This window comes from Meriones unguiculatus, chromosome 11 (genome assembly GCF_030254825.1).
Source record: "Meriones unguiculatus strain TT.TT164.6M chromosome 11, Bangor_MerUng_6.1, whole genome shotgun sequence".
NCBI lineage: Eukaryota > Metazoa > Chordata > Mammalia > Rodentia > Muridae > Meriones > Meriones unguiculatus.
Genome location: NC_083359.1, coordinates 108521283 through 108539617, shown reverse-complemented (window position 1 = coordinate 108539617; position 18335 = coordinate 108521283). Strand labels below are relative to the sequence as shown.

Sequence of the window (18335 nt, the reverse complement as noted above, 5' to 3'; positions counted from 1 at the left end):
GTGGGCCAGGTCATGGTCGCAGGCTGTGTTCATCTGCCCCACGTCCTGCTCTCTCCCAGGCCATCGCCATCATGGAAGTGGCTCATGGCAAGGACCATCCGTACATCTCAGAGATCAAGCAAGAAATCGAGAGCCGCTGACTTTCTCCCAGCTTTCCTTCAGAAACGTCAGGACTTGAATTTTCCGACCTCACGGGTCATCCCAGCCTTCTGCAAAGCCTTGCCACTCTGCATCTTCAGGTCCATGGTCAGCTCTTACATTCACTTCAGTGCTTCCCTTTCTCCTAAGGGCCATGGCATGATTTCATAGAATATATATTTTCCGCAGATTGAGCTTTAAAAATGCAATTATTTTTCCTCTGCGACTGTTGGAATGTTCTGTGTAGAGCTGAGTGAGGAAAGAATAAAAGAGCCAATCCTCCAAGTGTACGTTTTTGGTTTTTGGTTTGTTTGGTTTTTTTTTTGGGGGGGGGGGGAGGAGCTTCTCCATCAGTCCTTGAGCCCAGTCTCTGCCCAGGAGTGGAGCTAGCCACCATCCATGTCGGCAGTCACTGTGACTCTAGAGGAAGAGCAGGTAGGAGGGAGGTACAAGGGGAGGTCAGCTGTCCTGGGTGCCCCTTCCTGGCAGGAGGACCTGGCCTCTTCCAGGCTTCCCTTGGCACCAGCTAAAGATGCCAAGCTGAGCTCTGTGTTCTGTCTCTCCCCCTCTCCTTCCTTGGACTATTCAGTTCTGTCCTGTTGGAAAGATTCCAGGGTAAGCTTGAGAAGGAAAAAAAAATCCTTCCCAACCACGTATTGTGAGCAAACACTGGTCTCTGCGCCCGCGCCCGGCCGGAAGCCCAGGCAGCAGCAGGCGCTGTTCTTAGCAGTCCAAGGCTGAGGTGCCCATTGCACTCTCGGGCAAGGCTGGGGCTCTGTGCCCAGAGGGAGGGACCTCCCACAAGGGTGGACAAGCTGACTTCATGGAGGTAGCCTCTGGCCGTCCCTCACGTCGCCTTCGACATCACTGTTGGAAACTGTTGAATGAGTGACTGTGGCCCCGCTGTGTTTCCCCGTGGCCCTCACCTGTGCACGCTCAGCTCTCAGTTTACCACCCGCACCAGGATTTACCTGGAAGAGTACTCTCTCCGGTCGGGTGTGTCACGCAGCGAGCACCTCCTGTAGGTAGAACGCTGTGATCCTCGTGCGTAGAGGCGGAGGAGACTCAGTCTGCTGTGGTGAAGCATAGTGTTGAAGAGTGCTGATTCAGTGTGAACGATGGTGCAGGGCCTCCTCCACACAAGCTTAGGACTTGGTCTTCCTAAAGGTGTCAGTTTCTGAGAAAATTCTGCGTGTGCCCCACCCCGAGGGAAGCCACTGGGGAGGGCACTTGGTAACATCTGTCTGCTACCCACATCACTGAGGACACCCAGGCAGACTCGGCTCTGTCAGCTGCTCTTCTGGCTTGAATGGTGGGACAGTGGGACGCAGGATAGCGGGACAGTGAAATGGTGGGACAATGGGACGGTGGGACAGTGGGATGGTAGGACAGCAGGACAGTGGGATGGCGGGACAGCGGGACGGTAAGATGGCGGGTATCTTTTCTGCACACAGTCGTGGTTCTCATTCTTTTCAGTGTTCCAGTGCGTAAGTCCTAGTTCCCTCAGGACACATTTTATGGGTACACGTTTTAACCAGTTCTTTTCTGAGTCAGGGCTCTCTGTTGGGTCGGGAGGATCTCGGTCGTAGTGTTTGCCAGGAGCAAAGGCAGCACCTACCATCTCTCTCCTGAAACTTAGGACTTTTATTCAGGAAACTCCAGGGGGTTTGGAGCTGCGTGAAGGAACAAGAGACTCAGAACACACTCCTTGGTAGGATCCTGCACTGGCCCTTGCCTGGTTTTGTCCCTGTCTTCTGTAGCTTACGACCCTGAGGCACACTGGGGTGTTTGTCTTCATGCTTAAACTCCTTTTACCCCACTCTTTTAATGACACATGGGGAGAGAGTGGGCATTCCTGTTCGGATGGAAAGGTAGCCTGGGATGGGAGCCCAGAAGCTCTGAGGTGGGCAGCGTCCCACTGGAAGGGAGCTCCGAAAGCAGGCTCCTCAGCAGAGCGCTGTACCCCACTGTACCCCAGAGGGAGGCTGTCCCTGCTTGAGCTGGAGTGCTACAGCATAACTGCTTTACTTCGCTCCCCGGCCCTCTCCCCTCCCCCCCCCCCCCCCCGGGGAGGGCTCCCTTGCTAAGCAGAGGAACTCCGCCCTCTTCTCTTCTGGGCTTCTTGGCCTCCTTTTGAGAGAATAGCACCAAATCTCACAAGAGAGATTTACTGGGAGGGAAGGCGAGGTTTAGAGGGTCGAATCCAGGGGTGGCTGCATCTGCTCCAGGGGAAGCCAGCAGGGCTTATATAGGACTTCTTAGGGGTGGAGCTGTCCAGAGCAGAGATTTCCAGCCTGAGGATTGGTGGGTTTCAAGTCCTGAGCTTGGGGGAGCTCAGGGATTGTTGAAATTTTTCTTGCAGGGCAGGCTTTGGGCACTCTCCTGCCTCAGAGCTAGAATGACAGAAAATGACTCTTAAGGGAGTCTGGAGGTGGGGCCTGGCTGCTTTCCTGCCTTGAGGGTTTACAAAGTTTACAAAGTGAGCCCAATTCAGGGAAACCGCTTGAGTCAGCATGAAGAGCCAACAAAGAAGCAGATTGTTTTCTCTCTTTAATGGAGAAAACAGCATTTTAGTCTGTGTCTGTGCTCTACCGAGGATTGTTTAATGCATTTAGTTTAGCTTCTGTTGCTCTGATAAAACACCGAGCCTAACAGCAACTGAGGGAGCTTATTAGGGCTTTGAGGTCCAGAGCGATGGAGTCCACTGTGAGAGGGGAAGGCTTGGTAGATGGCAGGGAAGCATGTGTCAGGAGCAAGAGGCCAGCTGGGCAGGAGGCCAGGCGCAGAGACACACTTCCTCCAGCAGGGCACATAACCACCATCACCAGAGGCCAGAAGAGGATGTGGGCTCCCCTGAGCTGGAGGTCCAGGCCCTCGGGAGCTGCCTGATGTGTGTCCTGGGGTCCACACTCATCCTCTGGAAGAGCAGGGCACACCCCTAACTTGAGCCTTCTCTCCAGTGCCCATCCTCAGAAACTCTACGACCGTGAGCTGGTTCTTTTCTCCCTCCCACCCAGGTAGCTGCTGAGGGGCTTTCCAGGGGCCACATCACAGCCTGTGACAGAGTGCTCCTGTTCACAGACAGGAGGGCTTCGTTAGTTTGTATAGATTTTGCCCCAGAAAGGGTTTAGTTGTTCATGTAACTAAATTGTTCTTCTCAATTGTGCATTTTCTACAGCTAAGGAAAATAAATATAAAAGTTACAGAAGTGTTGATTTATTCCTTTAATGCATGTATTTTTTTTTTTGAGGAATTCTTTTTACTTTTTTTTCTTCTCAAGCTGGAGAGGTGGTTCAGTGATTAAGGGTGAGTGCTGCTCTTGTAGAGTACAGGGTTTGGTGCCAGCACCCATTTGGTAGCCCACAACCACCTAAAACTCCAGTTCCAGGGGATCTGGCACCCTCTTCTGGCCTCGGCAGGCATTGCACTCATACAGACATACAGGTACACATAATTAAAAATAAATATTTAAAAAGGTTTTTCCTCTGGCTCTATGAATATTTTCTTTGGAGATAAACTGATGGCTTTAACATTTTTAAATTTTTATGTATCTGAGTGTTGTCTACATGTATATATGTGTATACATGCAGGAATTATCCAAGGAGGCCAGAAGTAGTCATTGGATCTGTTGCAGCTATAATTAGAGACTGTTGTAAGTGGCCATATGGGTGCTGGGACTCAACTCAGGTCTTCTGCAAGAGCAGCCAGTGTTCTTAACCTCGGAGCCACGTGTCTAGCCTTCTTGTCAGTGGTTTCATTTCTCAACTATATATTGAAAATTGTTTTTTTAATCAGCCAAGGAAAACGAACTAGGCTCATTCAGTGTAACACAAACTTTTCTCTCCACCATGTCTCATTGACATCCATTACCTATGACCTGTTTTGTGTTGTACCTTTTAAAAATATCATGTAGCTTTTATTTCAAGAGTTATAACTGTCCCGTTGACAAGGTCACCATAAATACAGAAGTATCTTCATGTTTGCTAAAATGATCATCTCCTTTTGCCCCAGCAGCTTTCAGCATTCCTATAAATAGGTGTGGCAAGTCGGGGTTAGAAGTTGTCAACACTGGCCCACCAAGCATACTGCAGTTGTGCACCTGCCGTAGCTGAAGGGACCCGGAGGGAGGCAGCTTTAAACCCGGGATGAGTTGAGCTTTTACAAAGCTGTAGGACCAAAACAGGAATGTGGGCTTTCTATAGCACCCTCCCCTTCACACCACTAAAGTGTGAGTGAAGGACAGTGAAGCAGGGGAGGGGCCTCGGACTTCATGAGGGTTCTCTCTGAATTTGTGACCAAGACCCATTTCTAGGCCATTTTTCCCTACTTTCCTAGCAATTTGCTTCTTGTGTGCTTCTTCCACAGTAAGGACAGCAGAAATTGCAAACAAAATCTATGTCAAGATCAGGTTATACAAGGGTTATAAAGAAAAAACAAAAACAAATGAAAATAGACCTCTCTGAAGAAAACCAGAAGGCAGGTTTTCTCCTCAAGGTCTTTCCCTAGGAGAGACAATAAGGCCAGGGAGATGGTTCAGTCAGTTACGTATTGGCCATGTGAGCACAGAACCCATGAAACAAAGCAGGGTTTGGTGGCACACGTGTGTAATCCCAATAGCAGAGACACGATACCCTGGGCTGCTTGGATTGGAAATCTCAGGCCAATGACAGACCCAGTTAAAAACAACAACCACCACAAGAAAACAGAAAAGGTCAATGGCTCCTGAGATGCCCAAGGTTGACCTCTGGTCTCTACAGGCACATATGTACATGTGAATGCACACTCACCATATGCACACCCACACAAACATGCACATACATGTGCACAAACATACAAAGTAAGGGAAGCCAGTGCATTCAGCTAGTGCCGCTGTGTTATGAAAAGACTAGGTGTTTTCTCTCAAAACAAAACAAGGTTTATTGCATGTAGAAATCAATAGATATCTTTTACAAAAAAAGGCTAGAATAAAGATCTCACATTTGTAAAGGCACATAGGAAACATTTTACAGCAACGATGAGGACACAGACAACATCCTCTAGGACCAATATCTAAATAAGACTTTGTAAAAACAGGAAACAGTGCAAAAAAATACTGTCAAAAGTCAGCTCCCTACACCTCAGAACTGTGTAAGCGGCTGGTAGGCAGAAGCTTATTACTGATATACATAGGACAGTTCACGGAACAGCACGCACAGCTTTATTTAATATTATCCATGTGACAGGGAAGTCTGTGCCAAAGTACCGTGAACGCGAGCATCGGAAACTTAGCGAGGAATGGCCTCTTGTCTGCTCTCAGCAGCCCTCACCTGCAGTTTGCTGGAAGGGCTTGGCCACCGACTGCTGAGGAGCAGGTGGCTGCCGGGAAGAGGGCTAGGTCCCAACCTGGAATGCCTTTTTTTTATAACACCTTACACCATGGTGGGTGCTAGGTTAGGATGGCCCACAGAAGCCAAACACCTCTGACATAGCACTACGTTCCAGCCACGGTGGAGGTCTGTGGGCCGACCCCAGAGCCCTAAAGAAAGCTGGTTTCTGAGGGCAGGGGTGTATATGCATCATTTCAAAATAAAAACTATAAAATGTCAATTATTTTGAAGGAAACCGAAATTCACAACATCTGATAGAAATGACCGAAAGAAACCATCAAAATGCTGAAGGAAGGAGTGACATGAGTGAAACAAACTAGCCAGTTATGTATGTAACAAGTCACAAAATGTTACACTTTTAATAGTCATCCGCGTGTGTAAACCCCACCTGCCTCCCAGGGTACCCTCAGCCAGGCCAGCTGACCACTGACGGATGGAGGGCATACACTGGAAGCCATCTCTAATGAAGAGTGAGCTTGTATCTGAAAGGATACGGTGAAAGAATTTTAGGACTCCCAATAGTGGCAAGGAACTTCAAAGGAACTGCAATAAAATTTTACAGCGCTTGAGTAAATAAAATGGCTGTGAAGGACAGCTTTCAGCTCAATGTTGAAGGTATTTATTAGCTAACACTGTGCTGAGGGGGGGCAGGAGGCCCCAGAGAAATGCCAAGAACGCCAGGCGCCTGCCCTGGGCCACCTGGCCAAACTCAAGCAGCATTCCTGAGGCTTTAGTGAGAGGCCCCACCCCAAGGCATGGAAAAACCCCATCCGAAATGCTCATTTTATCTCCTCTCAGCCTTCCACCTGAGACAGAATCTGTGTCCCTCAAGGCGGAGGTTGGGGAAGAAAAATTAAACAGGGAAGAGGGGTTGTACAGATAGCTTATCATAAACTGCAACCACAGCACACCCCGTGGGGCTCTGGGGAAGCTCTGAGGGGCAGACGTCTCAGCAGGCGACAGCCAGCAGGGAGAGAGATGAAGCAAACGGTCTAGCAAGCCAGAAGCAGGCTAGACTGCAGGTTACCACACTGGTACCATCACCGGAAAGCCTGCCAAGGGCACCGCAACATAAACAGGAGCCTGCTGCCAGGCGTGCTTCTAATCATGCCACTATCGCTTTGTTTTTCCCTTCTTTCTTCTTCTGTACCGAGGGACAACGTTGCCAGGTGGTGGCAGGATGGAGAAGGCCTGAGGAGGAATCTTTACCACCTTCATTTTGGTCACTCATTTTCCCAGATCCCATTTCTTGATGCCGTAAGATTTTCTCTGGGGACACTGTAGAGAAGTTTAAGACCATGTTCCTTTGCCAGATTCAACTTTTACAGGGGCTTCGTGGACAGGGCAGTGGAAATAAAGTGTGAGCGTCAGAGAGCTGATCTGGAAAGCAAGCGAGCAAGCAAGGGAAATTGGTGGTGTTCCGAGGAGACAAAGTGACATCACGAGGGGGCCACCTCAAGCCCACACAACAAGAATACTCAGTCACTGCACAACTCAGTGTGCATACTCTAAACACAAGTGCCTTGCACAGGGACTGCAAATGCTCTCCATGGGAGTAGCATGTAAGGACAGAGCTCTCTGCTCACAAGCGCACAGTGTCAGGACAGGGGTCCCCAGGGCCACTGTCCAGGGGCAGAGAACACATGCCTCAGCGCATGGCAGGCAGCAGGCAAGGAGCCCAGGGGGAGTAGATTTCTTCGCTGGGGTGTTACATCATAGTTTCCCACTCTGACAGCACTGCAGGGTTCAAACTGACTGGCATACACAATGGATTTTGGGTAAGAAATTCTGGAGTGCTCTAACCTCTTCCCCACCGTGTCTTTGGACAAGCTCTGTTAATACATGATGGTCCCGCCAGCAAGAGTATAGCAGGAGTCACTTCCACGCAAGAGCTAACCACATTTATGCCGGCATTTGCTCTGGCCCTCCTGCCTGGCAGCTCAGTGTCCTTTAATTTAGCTCTAAAGTGGGGAGGCTGACCGCGGCTCTGGATAGCAAGAACTCACTGCCAAACAACAATACACCATCCATGTATTAGACTGAAGGGTGCACTCTGCAGTGCTGCTCTCGAACAGGCGAAGGGAGACCGCGTCAGGCAAAGTCCGGGGAAGACGATGCACCCAATGAAGCTGCGAAGGCTACTAGGGCTGCGAACCCTGGGTGAGAACGCTCACCTCCCCTGATGGAGTCGCAAAAGCTGAGGAGAGGGAAGAAAGGCTGAAGACTGGACCAGCGTCCGAGCTCCCTAGAATAACCACCATCTGGACAAGCCGGGTTGGCAGCATGCGGCTGGGCACACCCTGTTTCCCAGGCGCGGGGACACTACATTCAGCAGGCCTATCCAGGAAGGCAGTTTGCCGGCCAAGGACTCAGAAGCTGCGGCGAGGGCCAGCGCCCGCCATTCTGCCTCCTTGCTCGGACTGCAGTAACCCTGCAGGCGCTCTGTGACTTATCCACCCTCCAGAGCTAACAAGTCTGCCACCAAGCTCAGCCACCAGGGAATGCACAGTTCCCAGGGAAGATCCAAACCTCTCTACCGGAAGCTGAGTGAGCTGCAGTACCAGGCAGGAAGACACCTATGGGAACCTGACGGCAGCCTGACCAGAGCTCTGGCAAGAAACACAGCAGCAGAATCTACGGTAAAAGGAGGGAGCCGGACACTCAATGGCAGTGACTTGGCACTCTGTGGACAGGTCGTTCCTAATACTGAGAAGAAATAAATGGGTACAAACAGGCGTCCAAGCTAATCGTGTCCCTTAAGTTTATTCTAGAAGACCCTGGTATTCTTGCCCTTGCTACCTCAAGTCACTGGCACATCTTCTCCAGATAGAAATCAGTTAACTAAACTTGCCTTCTCCATTGGACAGGCTACTAGAAACGGGAGGGACTGGTAGGCCCAGGGCACCTGGTGCCTGAGGAGAGGTTTGCAGCTCATGGATAACGTCTGGTCTGAGGTAACACGATGCCAGCGCCCAGGAAAGAAAGACCCCACAGCAACACGTCTGCCAAGCCATCCATCAGCATTCAGGGGCGCCTCCCAGCCCAACAAGACGCAAGGCCACCACAGCTAGGCAGCAGATCCCAAAGAACAGTTTTGTGTCCCCTGGCTGTGAGTTGTAGAAAAGGCACGAGTTGTTATATCCTTGCTGAATTGGGGAGGAAATAAATGGTGTTGTCCACTCCATCCAGAAATTCAACATGGGCCAATCTACATTAAATTAGGAAAGATAGGAAAATGCTGGCCCGGGGGAGGCAGTAGCTGAAAGCAAAAGCCAGGAGAGGGCAGGATATGGCTTGCTGTGTCCCATAAGGACCACGCCCTGAAGTCTACAAGGACCCTCTGTCCAGGCTGGTGCAGGTAGCTGAGAGAGCCCAAGACTCCGGTGTGTGTGTGTTGGGGGTGAGGGGGAGGAACAGGTTGCTTCTAACCAAAGAGCAGTGAGTTGTCCCTTTCTCAATGGGTCTCCCCAAGTATGTGCATTAAATCAAAGCTCAGTGCAGGTGAGGTGCTCTCAGCCTCCCGGAATCTGCAGCTCACCTCCATGTGAGCAGAGGAACCTGCTTGTCTTCCCAAAGCTGCTCTCTTCTCTACTCCTTGCTGGGGAAGGAGCCTATGCACATGGGCAGGACCCCTGGGCAGGTCCCCCGGCTTCCTACTCCACCTGGAGCCACCTTTGTGCCACAAGACCAGCCATAGCTCTGCCAGACCCTCCTCGGCTTCGCCACTAGCATCTCACCCCTCAGGATGAGGACACCATCTTAAGCAGCCAGGATGCAGAGACCCTGAACCAGGAAAAGGTGAATGTGAGTGAAAGACATAATTTGGGGTACAACTGGAAAACCTCAAGACCAGGGTTGGGGAACTGCTTTGCTGTGAGATGGGATGGCTCTTACTGGTTCCTGTTTTAATTCTCTCCCCCTTCAAATCCAAGCCGCAGCACTGGGCCCTGGCAACTCCAACTTTGGTCCCAACACTTTGTCAGGAAACCATTCCAAAAGGCCTAACTAGAAAACTAATTTAATACACTTTGCTTCAAGGATTATTTCTTGGCTCAATTCCCAGACAGAAAGCATCTCTGCGCAATCGTTATGCAGATACTACTGAAAGGACGTGAAACGCCTGCTGATAATTTAGCCAGAGCCCCACGGGGACTTACTGCGGAAGGGAGAAGGATGTACTGATGAGCCAGAAGCAGGAGTGTTTAAGAACAGAATACCATCGAAGGACACTTAAAGCTTGCCTGTGGGTCTCATCACGTGTTGGCTAGGAACTGGATCTCAAACATGTCTTTCCTGTACCTCGTTCTGCTAGTGTAAGGCAGAGACGGGCCCTGAGCGAGGAGTTCAGACCTCGCTGCCCCTGAGAGACATTCTAGCTAACTAAGGCTAGAGACAGGCGAGTAGCAGCACTCTTCATCATATAAAGAAACTGGAAGTGGGCCCCATGGTGAGGACAGCCAAGGAAGTTAAGTGAGCCTTTCCTCCTTCTTAATAGTCTTTTCCATTTCCCAAAAATACCTGTCAGAATTTACACCAGTATACAGGCCTATGAGGCACACTCACGCCCCTTGGGTCACGCTGTACCGTGGGAGGGAGGGTGGGAGCGCCTCACCTACAGACTCTTCATCAAGGTCAGCATCAGCACCACCCTGGCCCAGAGGGAAGACAGCCTGGCTCATCTTCCAGAGCCATGGGCAACCTGCTGTCATAAGCATCTTCTAGTATGTGGGGATAGAAGCCACAAAGGCACACTCTGATTGGTCTTTTCAGCTCGGGAAAACAGGAAAATGTAATGGTGGGAGGAAGACCTGACTTCCACAAACTGCAATCAGAAAATCATACTCAGGAAAAAGGAGACGTAAGCAGGAAGCTGAGCTTCAAACTAAGCATGGTTAATGCCATCGTGGCCAGAACGGGCAGTACAATGAAAGGCAGGCAGGCAATGGAAGATTTGGCAAAAGTCTCAGCATTCATCACAGGGGAAGTATGGTCTGTGTGTTAGTGGTTCACATCTGAAATCCTAGCACTTGAGAGGTGGAGACAGGGAGATTGGGAGCCACACTCTTGGCTACACAGCAAGTTCAAGATCAGCCTGGAACCCTGACTCAGGACGACAACAATGAAGCCCTAAGAGGAATCAAGTCAGCCCTTGACAGCTAAAGCCTAGAACCAAGTGGCCCACAGTTGAGCTGGACACAGATGTGTGCCCCCCAGGTGTGTGGCCCCCCAGATGTGTGTGCCCCCCAGATGTGTGCCTCCTAACCAGGGCCCTACAACTAAGTGCCAGACAGCTCCCAGACGTGAGTTTCCTTAACAGTTTCCCTTAGGACACTTCTAACAACTTAGCAACAGACAGGAAAACGAAATGTACCCCAAACCTCATCCTCCAAGTCCCCATCCACTACACTCCACATTATTCAGTTAAGATTCCACACCCAGGCCCCACCTAGCTCCATTCCCACGCTGGTCTACCGTCTCCTCAGGCAAGGGGCTGTGCTGCAGAGACGGCCGGGCCCACGGCCACCCACGCTGCCGTGTTCGACGCACACAAGACAAAGTGGCAGACACCCAGCCCGCAGCACATCACCACAGCAGACTTTTGGAACAGAACAAGGAGCAAACAAACAGCAGCACCCCCCATTTACCAAAACCAGCCTCGCCACCCTTAAAGGCACTGTGCTCTCCAGCGGACCCCACCTTTCACCCCAGGGTTAGTAACAGAGTCCCTGAGGACGAGGGCGGAAGTAGAGAGGAAGCAGCTACCGTAGAGGTGCCTTGCCTCTCTCAGCTCCAGTAGAGTATGAATTCCTTCTCTTGCCACTTTTGACTGGGGACATCACTAATTTGTCTCAGCTTCACTAGAGATGCGCTCCTTTATGCCTCTGTGTCTACCACGCCCCGTGGGGCCCCCACCTTCCCTCCCGCAGGCTTACAATGCAGATCAGTCAAGGTGTGGTTCAAACGAGAAGCACTATATTATTGTGGAAAAAAATGTGTTATAATAACTCACAGAAGTTTTTCCAAAGAGGGAAAAAATAAATTATCTCATATAAAATAATACACACGATGTCTGTAACTCTGGCTCCCGCTTGCTGCCGCCATCCACCCCCAGCTGGGGAGGCAGACGTTGTCTGGAAGTGGCGCCCCTGCACGACAGAGCTGGGTCCCTCCTGCAGAGCTGCATCCGGGGATCAAATGAGCCTGGAATTCTGCAGGAACTGGACGAGCACTTGGTAGACGAACTTGTACTGCGCAATGGTCTGGATCATGAGCATCCTCTGCTCCCTGAGGAGCCTCAGCATCGTGGGCACTTCCACCTTCTGCGAGGGCAAGGAAAGGGCACACAGCCTGAGCCAGGAGGCCCCTCCCGGGCTCCTCCTCCCTGGGGGAGCCTCTGCTCACTACGCATGCTCATGCAAAACCACGGCGGGTGCGGGCGAGGGATCTGCCCCTCCTTCCAGGGCTTTAGGAGGCGGCTCTGTGCCTGGATGGAGAACCTTGTCGCTGGTGCCATATCATTCATTCTTGTGCTCGTGTTTCCCTGTGTGGGTGCATCTGAAAGCTGTTTGAACTAACACCGCTGGGTTCTGAGCGGTGAACGGTGGCAAATGCCAAATACCCAAATACTAGGCCCATCCTCCTTCCTCCCCTTTATATTTAGGTTGAGACAAATATGGGGGAATTCACTCTGTAGTCTAGGCTGACTACAAACACACGATGATCCTCCTGCCTCAACCTCCTCGTTAACTATTTCTTTTTAAAAAGAAAAAAAAAATTTATTACATTTATTTGTGTGTGTCCTAGGTGGTGAAGCCTGGTGTCCAATACCTTTACCCACTGAAGCAGGTATCTCTTTAGCTGTGGGACATGTGTGTGCACAGCAGTGTTTGGGTGTGAATACACGGATGTGGACGCTGGATGCCTTCCTCCACTGAGACGGTGTCTAACTGACCTGGGGCCTGCCATGGTTCACCTGGGCTGGCTGGCCAGGGAGCCACGGCAGTGTGTGTCACGGCGTTCCCGTCCTGCGTGACCATCTGTGCTGTGTGTCTCACGTCTCCTGGCTGGCAGTGTGCTCGTCCACACCTAGCTTTTCGTGGACGCTAGGGATCTGCTCCTCATGCTCATGCGAGTGCTCTGGCCACCAGGCCACCTCCTCAGCCCTCATGGTAGCTGTTTTCCTTGTAACTACCTCCAACACTGCCATTCCTCTGCCTCCCATCCTCCTCCACCACCACCTGCACTTCTCTCATCTCTTCTACCCTCATTACCCACCATCACCATCATCACCACCATCCTCTTCCCATCCCCCATCACCCCCACCATCTCCACCATCCCATCACCCCTCATCATCCCCACCTTCACCAACCATCACCCATCACCATCCCCACCATCACCTATCATATTCACACCATCACCCATCATCACCCCCACCATCACCTACCATCACCCATCACCATCCTCACCCACACCCCTCATCACCCCCACCATCACCCTCATCATCACCCATCATCATCCCTACCATCACCCTATCACCATCACCCATCATCACCCCATCACTATCCTTACCATCACCGCTCATCATCCTCTCCATCACCCATCACCATCTTCACCATCACCCCTCATCATCCCCACCATCACCCATCATCACCCCCACCATCACCCATCATCATCCACACCATCACCCCATCACCATCACCCATCATCACCCCATCACCATCCTCACCATCACCCATCATCACCCCCACCATCACCCTCATCATCACCCATCATCATCCACACCATCACCATCCTCACTATCACCCATCATCATCCACACCATCACACCATCACCATCACCCATCATCATCCATACCATCACCCCTACCCTCACCTCCTCCACCATCCCCACTGATGCCCCCACCATCACCTCCACCACTACCGCTGGCACACGAGTGCCCCTGGTATATGCAGGGGCGGAGTTGACATTTTCACCCCCCCAACAAAAAGCAGCAGAGAAGGCCACATTCAGCATGGGCACTAAAGAGCAGCCTGGGAGAGTTGTAACTACCAACCTCCACCTCACAGCCATGACCTCCCTGCTAAGTCCTTGCCGCCCCAGCCTCCCCGCCAGCTCCTAGCACCCCACCAGGCGGCTCACAACTGCTGTGGCTCCAGCTCCAGGGAATCAGACACTTCCTTCTGGCTTCTGTGGGCACTGTACTCACCATGCTCCCTACTCCACATAACTAAAAAAATGTTAATGAGACAAAATGGGAAAAGGCTAGGAAAAAGAAAAGCCACTTCATTGCCAAAGGGAAACTGCTAGAATTACAAACTAAATATAAAATTACGCTGGCCACTGCAGCTGTAGAAAAAGCAGCTTAGGTTGCGATGGGAGAAAAATAGGCCATGACAATTTCAACTTATTTGTCAAAAGTCTTTGTTAAAAGAACAAACTACATGTCTCCTGAGAGGGGGAGGGAGAAGTGGGGAGGGAGGGATGGGGAAGGGGCAAGAGTGGGAGGAGCCAGAAGAGCACAGGGCAGAGCAGGCGGTCTCCCCTGATCAACACAGGGGACAGATAAGGCCGCCTGTCACGGTGCTGGGGAAGGAAATAGCAGCGCGAGTCATAGTGGGATCTCTGACTAGCAATGGGAGCAGAAGCTCTTCTAGGACTGCCGTATCTCCGCAAGGAACGCTCTGGCACGCAGCTGGGCACTGAGGACATCCACTCCGCTTAAACACGCCCCAGGGAATCGAGCTGCTCTGAGCTTCAGGGAGCCCACAGGATACCTGTCAGCTGGAACCCCATCCCACACCATCTGCACCAGGCTCGCTCTGACGCATGCAGCATGGTGAGCAGAGGGACCTCCAGTCGCTACGTCACAGAAGTCACAGATGGGTCTCTGAAGAGCTTAGAGACAAGGCTTCCACAGCCAACAAGACAAGGCAGTGGTTATGCTGATTTTCACATCCGGCTACTAGCACGCATGTTAGCACATCGGTGAATGCAACACACACACCTAGAGTTCCTCACTGCAAAACTTGGAAACTGAATAGACCAATAGCTTGGTGGAAGTGAAAAGACAGGAAGTGACCTCAGAGGAGGAGAGCTTGCTTCCTGCCATCATACAGCCCACATTACCAACAACATCACATGATTGCCCTGGGCCTGGGCTTTCTTATCCGGGCCTGACTTTTCTTGAGGCAGGTAAGGACACCCTTATTAGCCATACAGCGGAGCGCTTGGGGGCCTAGTGCAAGGGTTCCATAGCAAGATCCTCTAAGAATCACAAGCACCCACTACAGGCTGTGTAGCTCTTGGGGGCCTAGTGCAAGGGTTCCATAGCAAGATCCTCTAAGAATCACAAGCACCCACTACAGGCTGTGTAGCTCTTGGGGGCCTAGTGCAAGGGTTCCATAGCAAGATCCTCTAAGAATCACAAGCACCCACTACAGGCTGTGTAGCTCAGTGGCAGAGCGTTTGCCTAATATGTACAAATCCCGGGTTTAGATCCCTAGAACTCCCACAAACAGACACACACACACTCACCCACACACACACACACACACAGAATCTAAAACCACTGCTGCAAGTCTACACACAACCTTACGTGACAGAAAGCAGGACTGCTGTTGATTCTCTCTCTAACTCCAGGGTCTTAGGGCAGCGTGAGGTCACACTCTGTGATTACAGCAATGAGCAGCAGCCCACCTTCTGTACTAGGAAATATACTGCCAAGCCAGACAGGGGCGAATGCCCCCAAGTAAAAACTGCTCTGAGGAACAGCTGTATTCTACGCAGGGGCAGACCCAACTGTCTGACTGCTTCTGGAAATGAAGGCCGACAGCAGTCAGGCTTGCTGGATGTCTCCAGAACACCCTAACTTCTGATTTAGGAGCCTACGCAGAGCCCTGAGCGGCCAGAGACAAGGAAGGCTGTAGGTACTGGCGTCCAGCTGGGACCCATGGGTCGGAGAGATGCCAGCAGAGGGGAATCAACCACAGGCTGGTGAGAGCATGGCTGTGGTGTAGAGCTGGCATCAAGGCAAAGCCCTCGGAGAGAAGCCTGGGACCAGGGCTCGGGGGTAAATTGCCACACAAGCGTGAGGGCCTGAGTTCAATTCCCCCAACCCTCGTAAACAACTGTGCATGATACCCTGCAACTGTGCATTTCATGCCAGCCCTGGGGAGGCGGAGACCGGAGGCCAGACAGCCGTGCCGACTGGTGAGCCCGGGCCACCGAGATACTGGTTCAGAAAGCGGGTGACAGTGCCTAAGAGTGACCACTGAGGCTGACCTCCGCCTCCACACATGCACACAGGAGCAAGCACACTGTCCATCCCATAAGAGAGAACACAGTGAGAAGGCGGCAGGAGAGGGGGAAGCCTCACCTCGTTGTGCTCCAGGCAGTAGATCATCAGCTCCGACAGGATGACGACGCCGGTCCTTCCCACCCCTGCACTGCAGTGGACCACGATGGGCGGGTGCCTGGACTTGATGCCTTCCAGCACGCTGTTGGTGTGGCGTCGGACTGACTGGATCTCCTCCAAGTAGGCTGTGGGACAAAATGTAGATCTTGTCACCCAAACGTGTCACATGACTTCATATCCAGGAGGATGGCGGGGAGGCGCCAGGACTGAGGGTGAAAATTTTGTTTTCAGTCATAATCATTTGCAATTCGTATCAGACTAATCGTTTGGCTGGTGTCCGCTGCAACACCCTGAAGCCAGAAGACACCAGCTGGGAGTCAATTAGTGCGCAGGAGAACGTGTTCTTTAAATAGTTCTTTTTTTAAAAATTAAATTCTGTTTTCCCCTCTGCAAATCCCCAAGTCCCCGAAGCAGATGACTCTAGACATTACTTACAGCATTCTGTGCTATTACAGAGCGGGATCGGAACATCCGCTAAGTCCCCTTGAAATGCTGCCCTGTCAGAGCCAATTCCTGTTGGGGAAAGAGCAGCCACCTGCCCCCTTCCCCTCCCCCTCCCCCTCCCGGAATGAGTGACTGTCAACCAAGGCTTGGATTCATTTTCAGATGTAAAAACGAGGCTTTGGGGAATCTGCTTCCGTGAGGTTATGCGACCATTCAAGATGAGCCTCCACTTTTGGGGGCACCAAGCCTGTGGGCGGTGGTTCAAGACACACTCTCAGCCGCCCAGCCCAGCAAGGGTGCAAAAAGGGTTGTTTGCAGCCCCAAATGGACACTGGAGGGAAACAGACACATAATCCGGAAAATCTTCAGCCACTCCACCAGCCAGCATTTCCACGGTGCGACACAACACCACTGCATCAAGATCCTCACAGAAGCAGCCCACACCTTTTCAGGGACGCCCTGCATCCGTCAGAAGCTCAGGCTGTCTTTGCTTAAACTGCCTCTGATTTAAGGATCTGATCACACCTAGGCCATCCCGTGGGCCCCACGCGTCAGTAGCGCAGTCCATCACCAAGCCAGTCTCCAGGAGTTTATCTCCAACTGTAACAGGTCCACTAGCACAAGAGTCCCTGAGCTGGATAAAAAGGACGCTGTGGAAGGAGGGGACATCCTGCAGAGGTCATATCCCCCAGCCGGTCACCTGACCTCAGGCAAAACCCCAGCCTCTCTGGGGCTTTGGGTCCTTTGCCCAGCACTGTCCTACGGTGTCCACTGTGCTTCCCAAGGCCTGGTCCCCACTTACAGTTAGTGGTAAATGGAATCCTCAGAAGCTAACGGAACCGGAGAACCTGGACTCTCTGTTCTGAGCCTTCTCAGACCCCAGGAAAGAAAAGTGCTGTAACGGATGTGCCTGACGTCGCCCAGGCAGGGGAATCCTACGGTTCCTATCCTTCATGCCCGCCATCTCTGGCTCGGTGCGCTGCCTTCAGGGGTCACCCCTGTTACAGTACATGTAGCTAGGGACTGATGACCAAGACAGGCCTGCATCAAGGCAGAACTGGTTTACCACAGCCCCTTCGGACTTGCACGAGAGGTTGACAGAGCACAAGCGATACTATTCCTCTTCTCTGTCCTACGCAGAGGTGAAGGGATCAACACTTAACACCCCCGCTGATTAAGAGGAGGCATTCCCGCTCACGGCCAACCAGCGGGCTCCTGACTTCCCACAAAACTCAGTGTGGGGAAAACTTACACAGAAAGCCCTGGACGTCTTCCGGGCAGCCGTGGTGGGGCCAGTCAGTGTACTGCAGGTGCCATACTGTCCTCTCCTGCCCCGACAGCAGGTGCTTCACCTTTAAGCCCGTGGTGGCGTAACACCCAGAATCTGTCCGGAACTTTGTGGTGACCTTGAACTTGCCATAGGTGGCTGAGCTGTGCTTGGACCCCAGTTTGGGCCAGTATCGATGGCTCTTGGTCCGTCCACCCTCCTGAATCACACACAAAAGCAGAAGTGGAAATAAGTCAGCGATGGTAGCTACATCTCCACGGCCCTGAGCAGTGTCCACTGGGGCAGCCCTTCAGGTCTGGACCCAGGCTAATACTCCTTAAGATGATAGTTACATCGTGGGACATTTAGAACGCAGGAAGTACACAGCACAGAGATGAGAAACAGGCGTGATGTGACACATCCTTAGGGGACACAGGTCACGCTGTCTGGGCCCACTGAGCTTGACTGTGGCTCCCTATGTCCGCAGTTCTTTTTTCTGTTTACCTGCGGAAGAAGCGGCTCCATGTGAGAACTCAAACTCACATCGGTTTCAGTGCCCAAGTCAGACCTAGGTTTTACAGAATGATCGTCCCTGGCTGTCCCAGGGATCAGCAGGTTTTGATTATTCTGGCATGGCAGATCTGCTCTTGTCACTTCGGTCTTAGCCAAACACTCCCTCTCCAAGGAGCTGCAGCTGCCCAGCTA

At 51.9% G+C, this 18335-nt stretch overlaps 2 protein-coding genes across 2 annotated transcripts in view; one reads left to right on the top strand and one right to left on the bottom strand.

Annotated features, from left to right (window-relative positions):
* The window catches only part of Smyd2 (SET and MYND domain containing 2), a 41682-nt gene extending 41254 nt beyond the window's left edge, over nt 1–428 (top strand). The window contains exon 12 of the mRNA XM_060364908.1: nt 60–428. Within this exon, the coding sequence (XP_060220891.1) occupies nt 60–140 (81 nt within the window). The 3' untranslated portion in view covers nt 141–428. The remainder of the gene's footprint in view (nt 1–59) is intronic.
* Nucleotides 429–5030: 4602 nt separating this feature from the next.
* The window catches only part of Ptpn14 (protein tyrosine phosphatase non-receptor type 14), a 139918-nt gene continuing 126613 nt past the window's right edge, over nt 5031–18335 (bottom strand). Inside the window, exons 17-19 of the mRNA XM_021645317.2 lie at nt 17616–17850; nt 15881–16044; nt 5031–11824 (exon numbers count right to left, since the gene is read on the bottom strand). Coding sequence (XP_021500992.1) covers nt 11696–11824; nt 15881–16044; nt 17616–17850 — 528 coding nt within the window. The 3' untranslated portion in view covers nt 5031–11695. The remainder of the gene's footprint in view (nt 11825–15880; nt 16045–17615; nt 17851–18335) is intronic.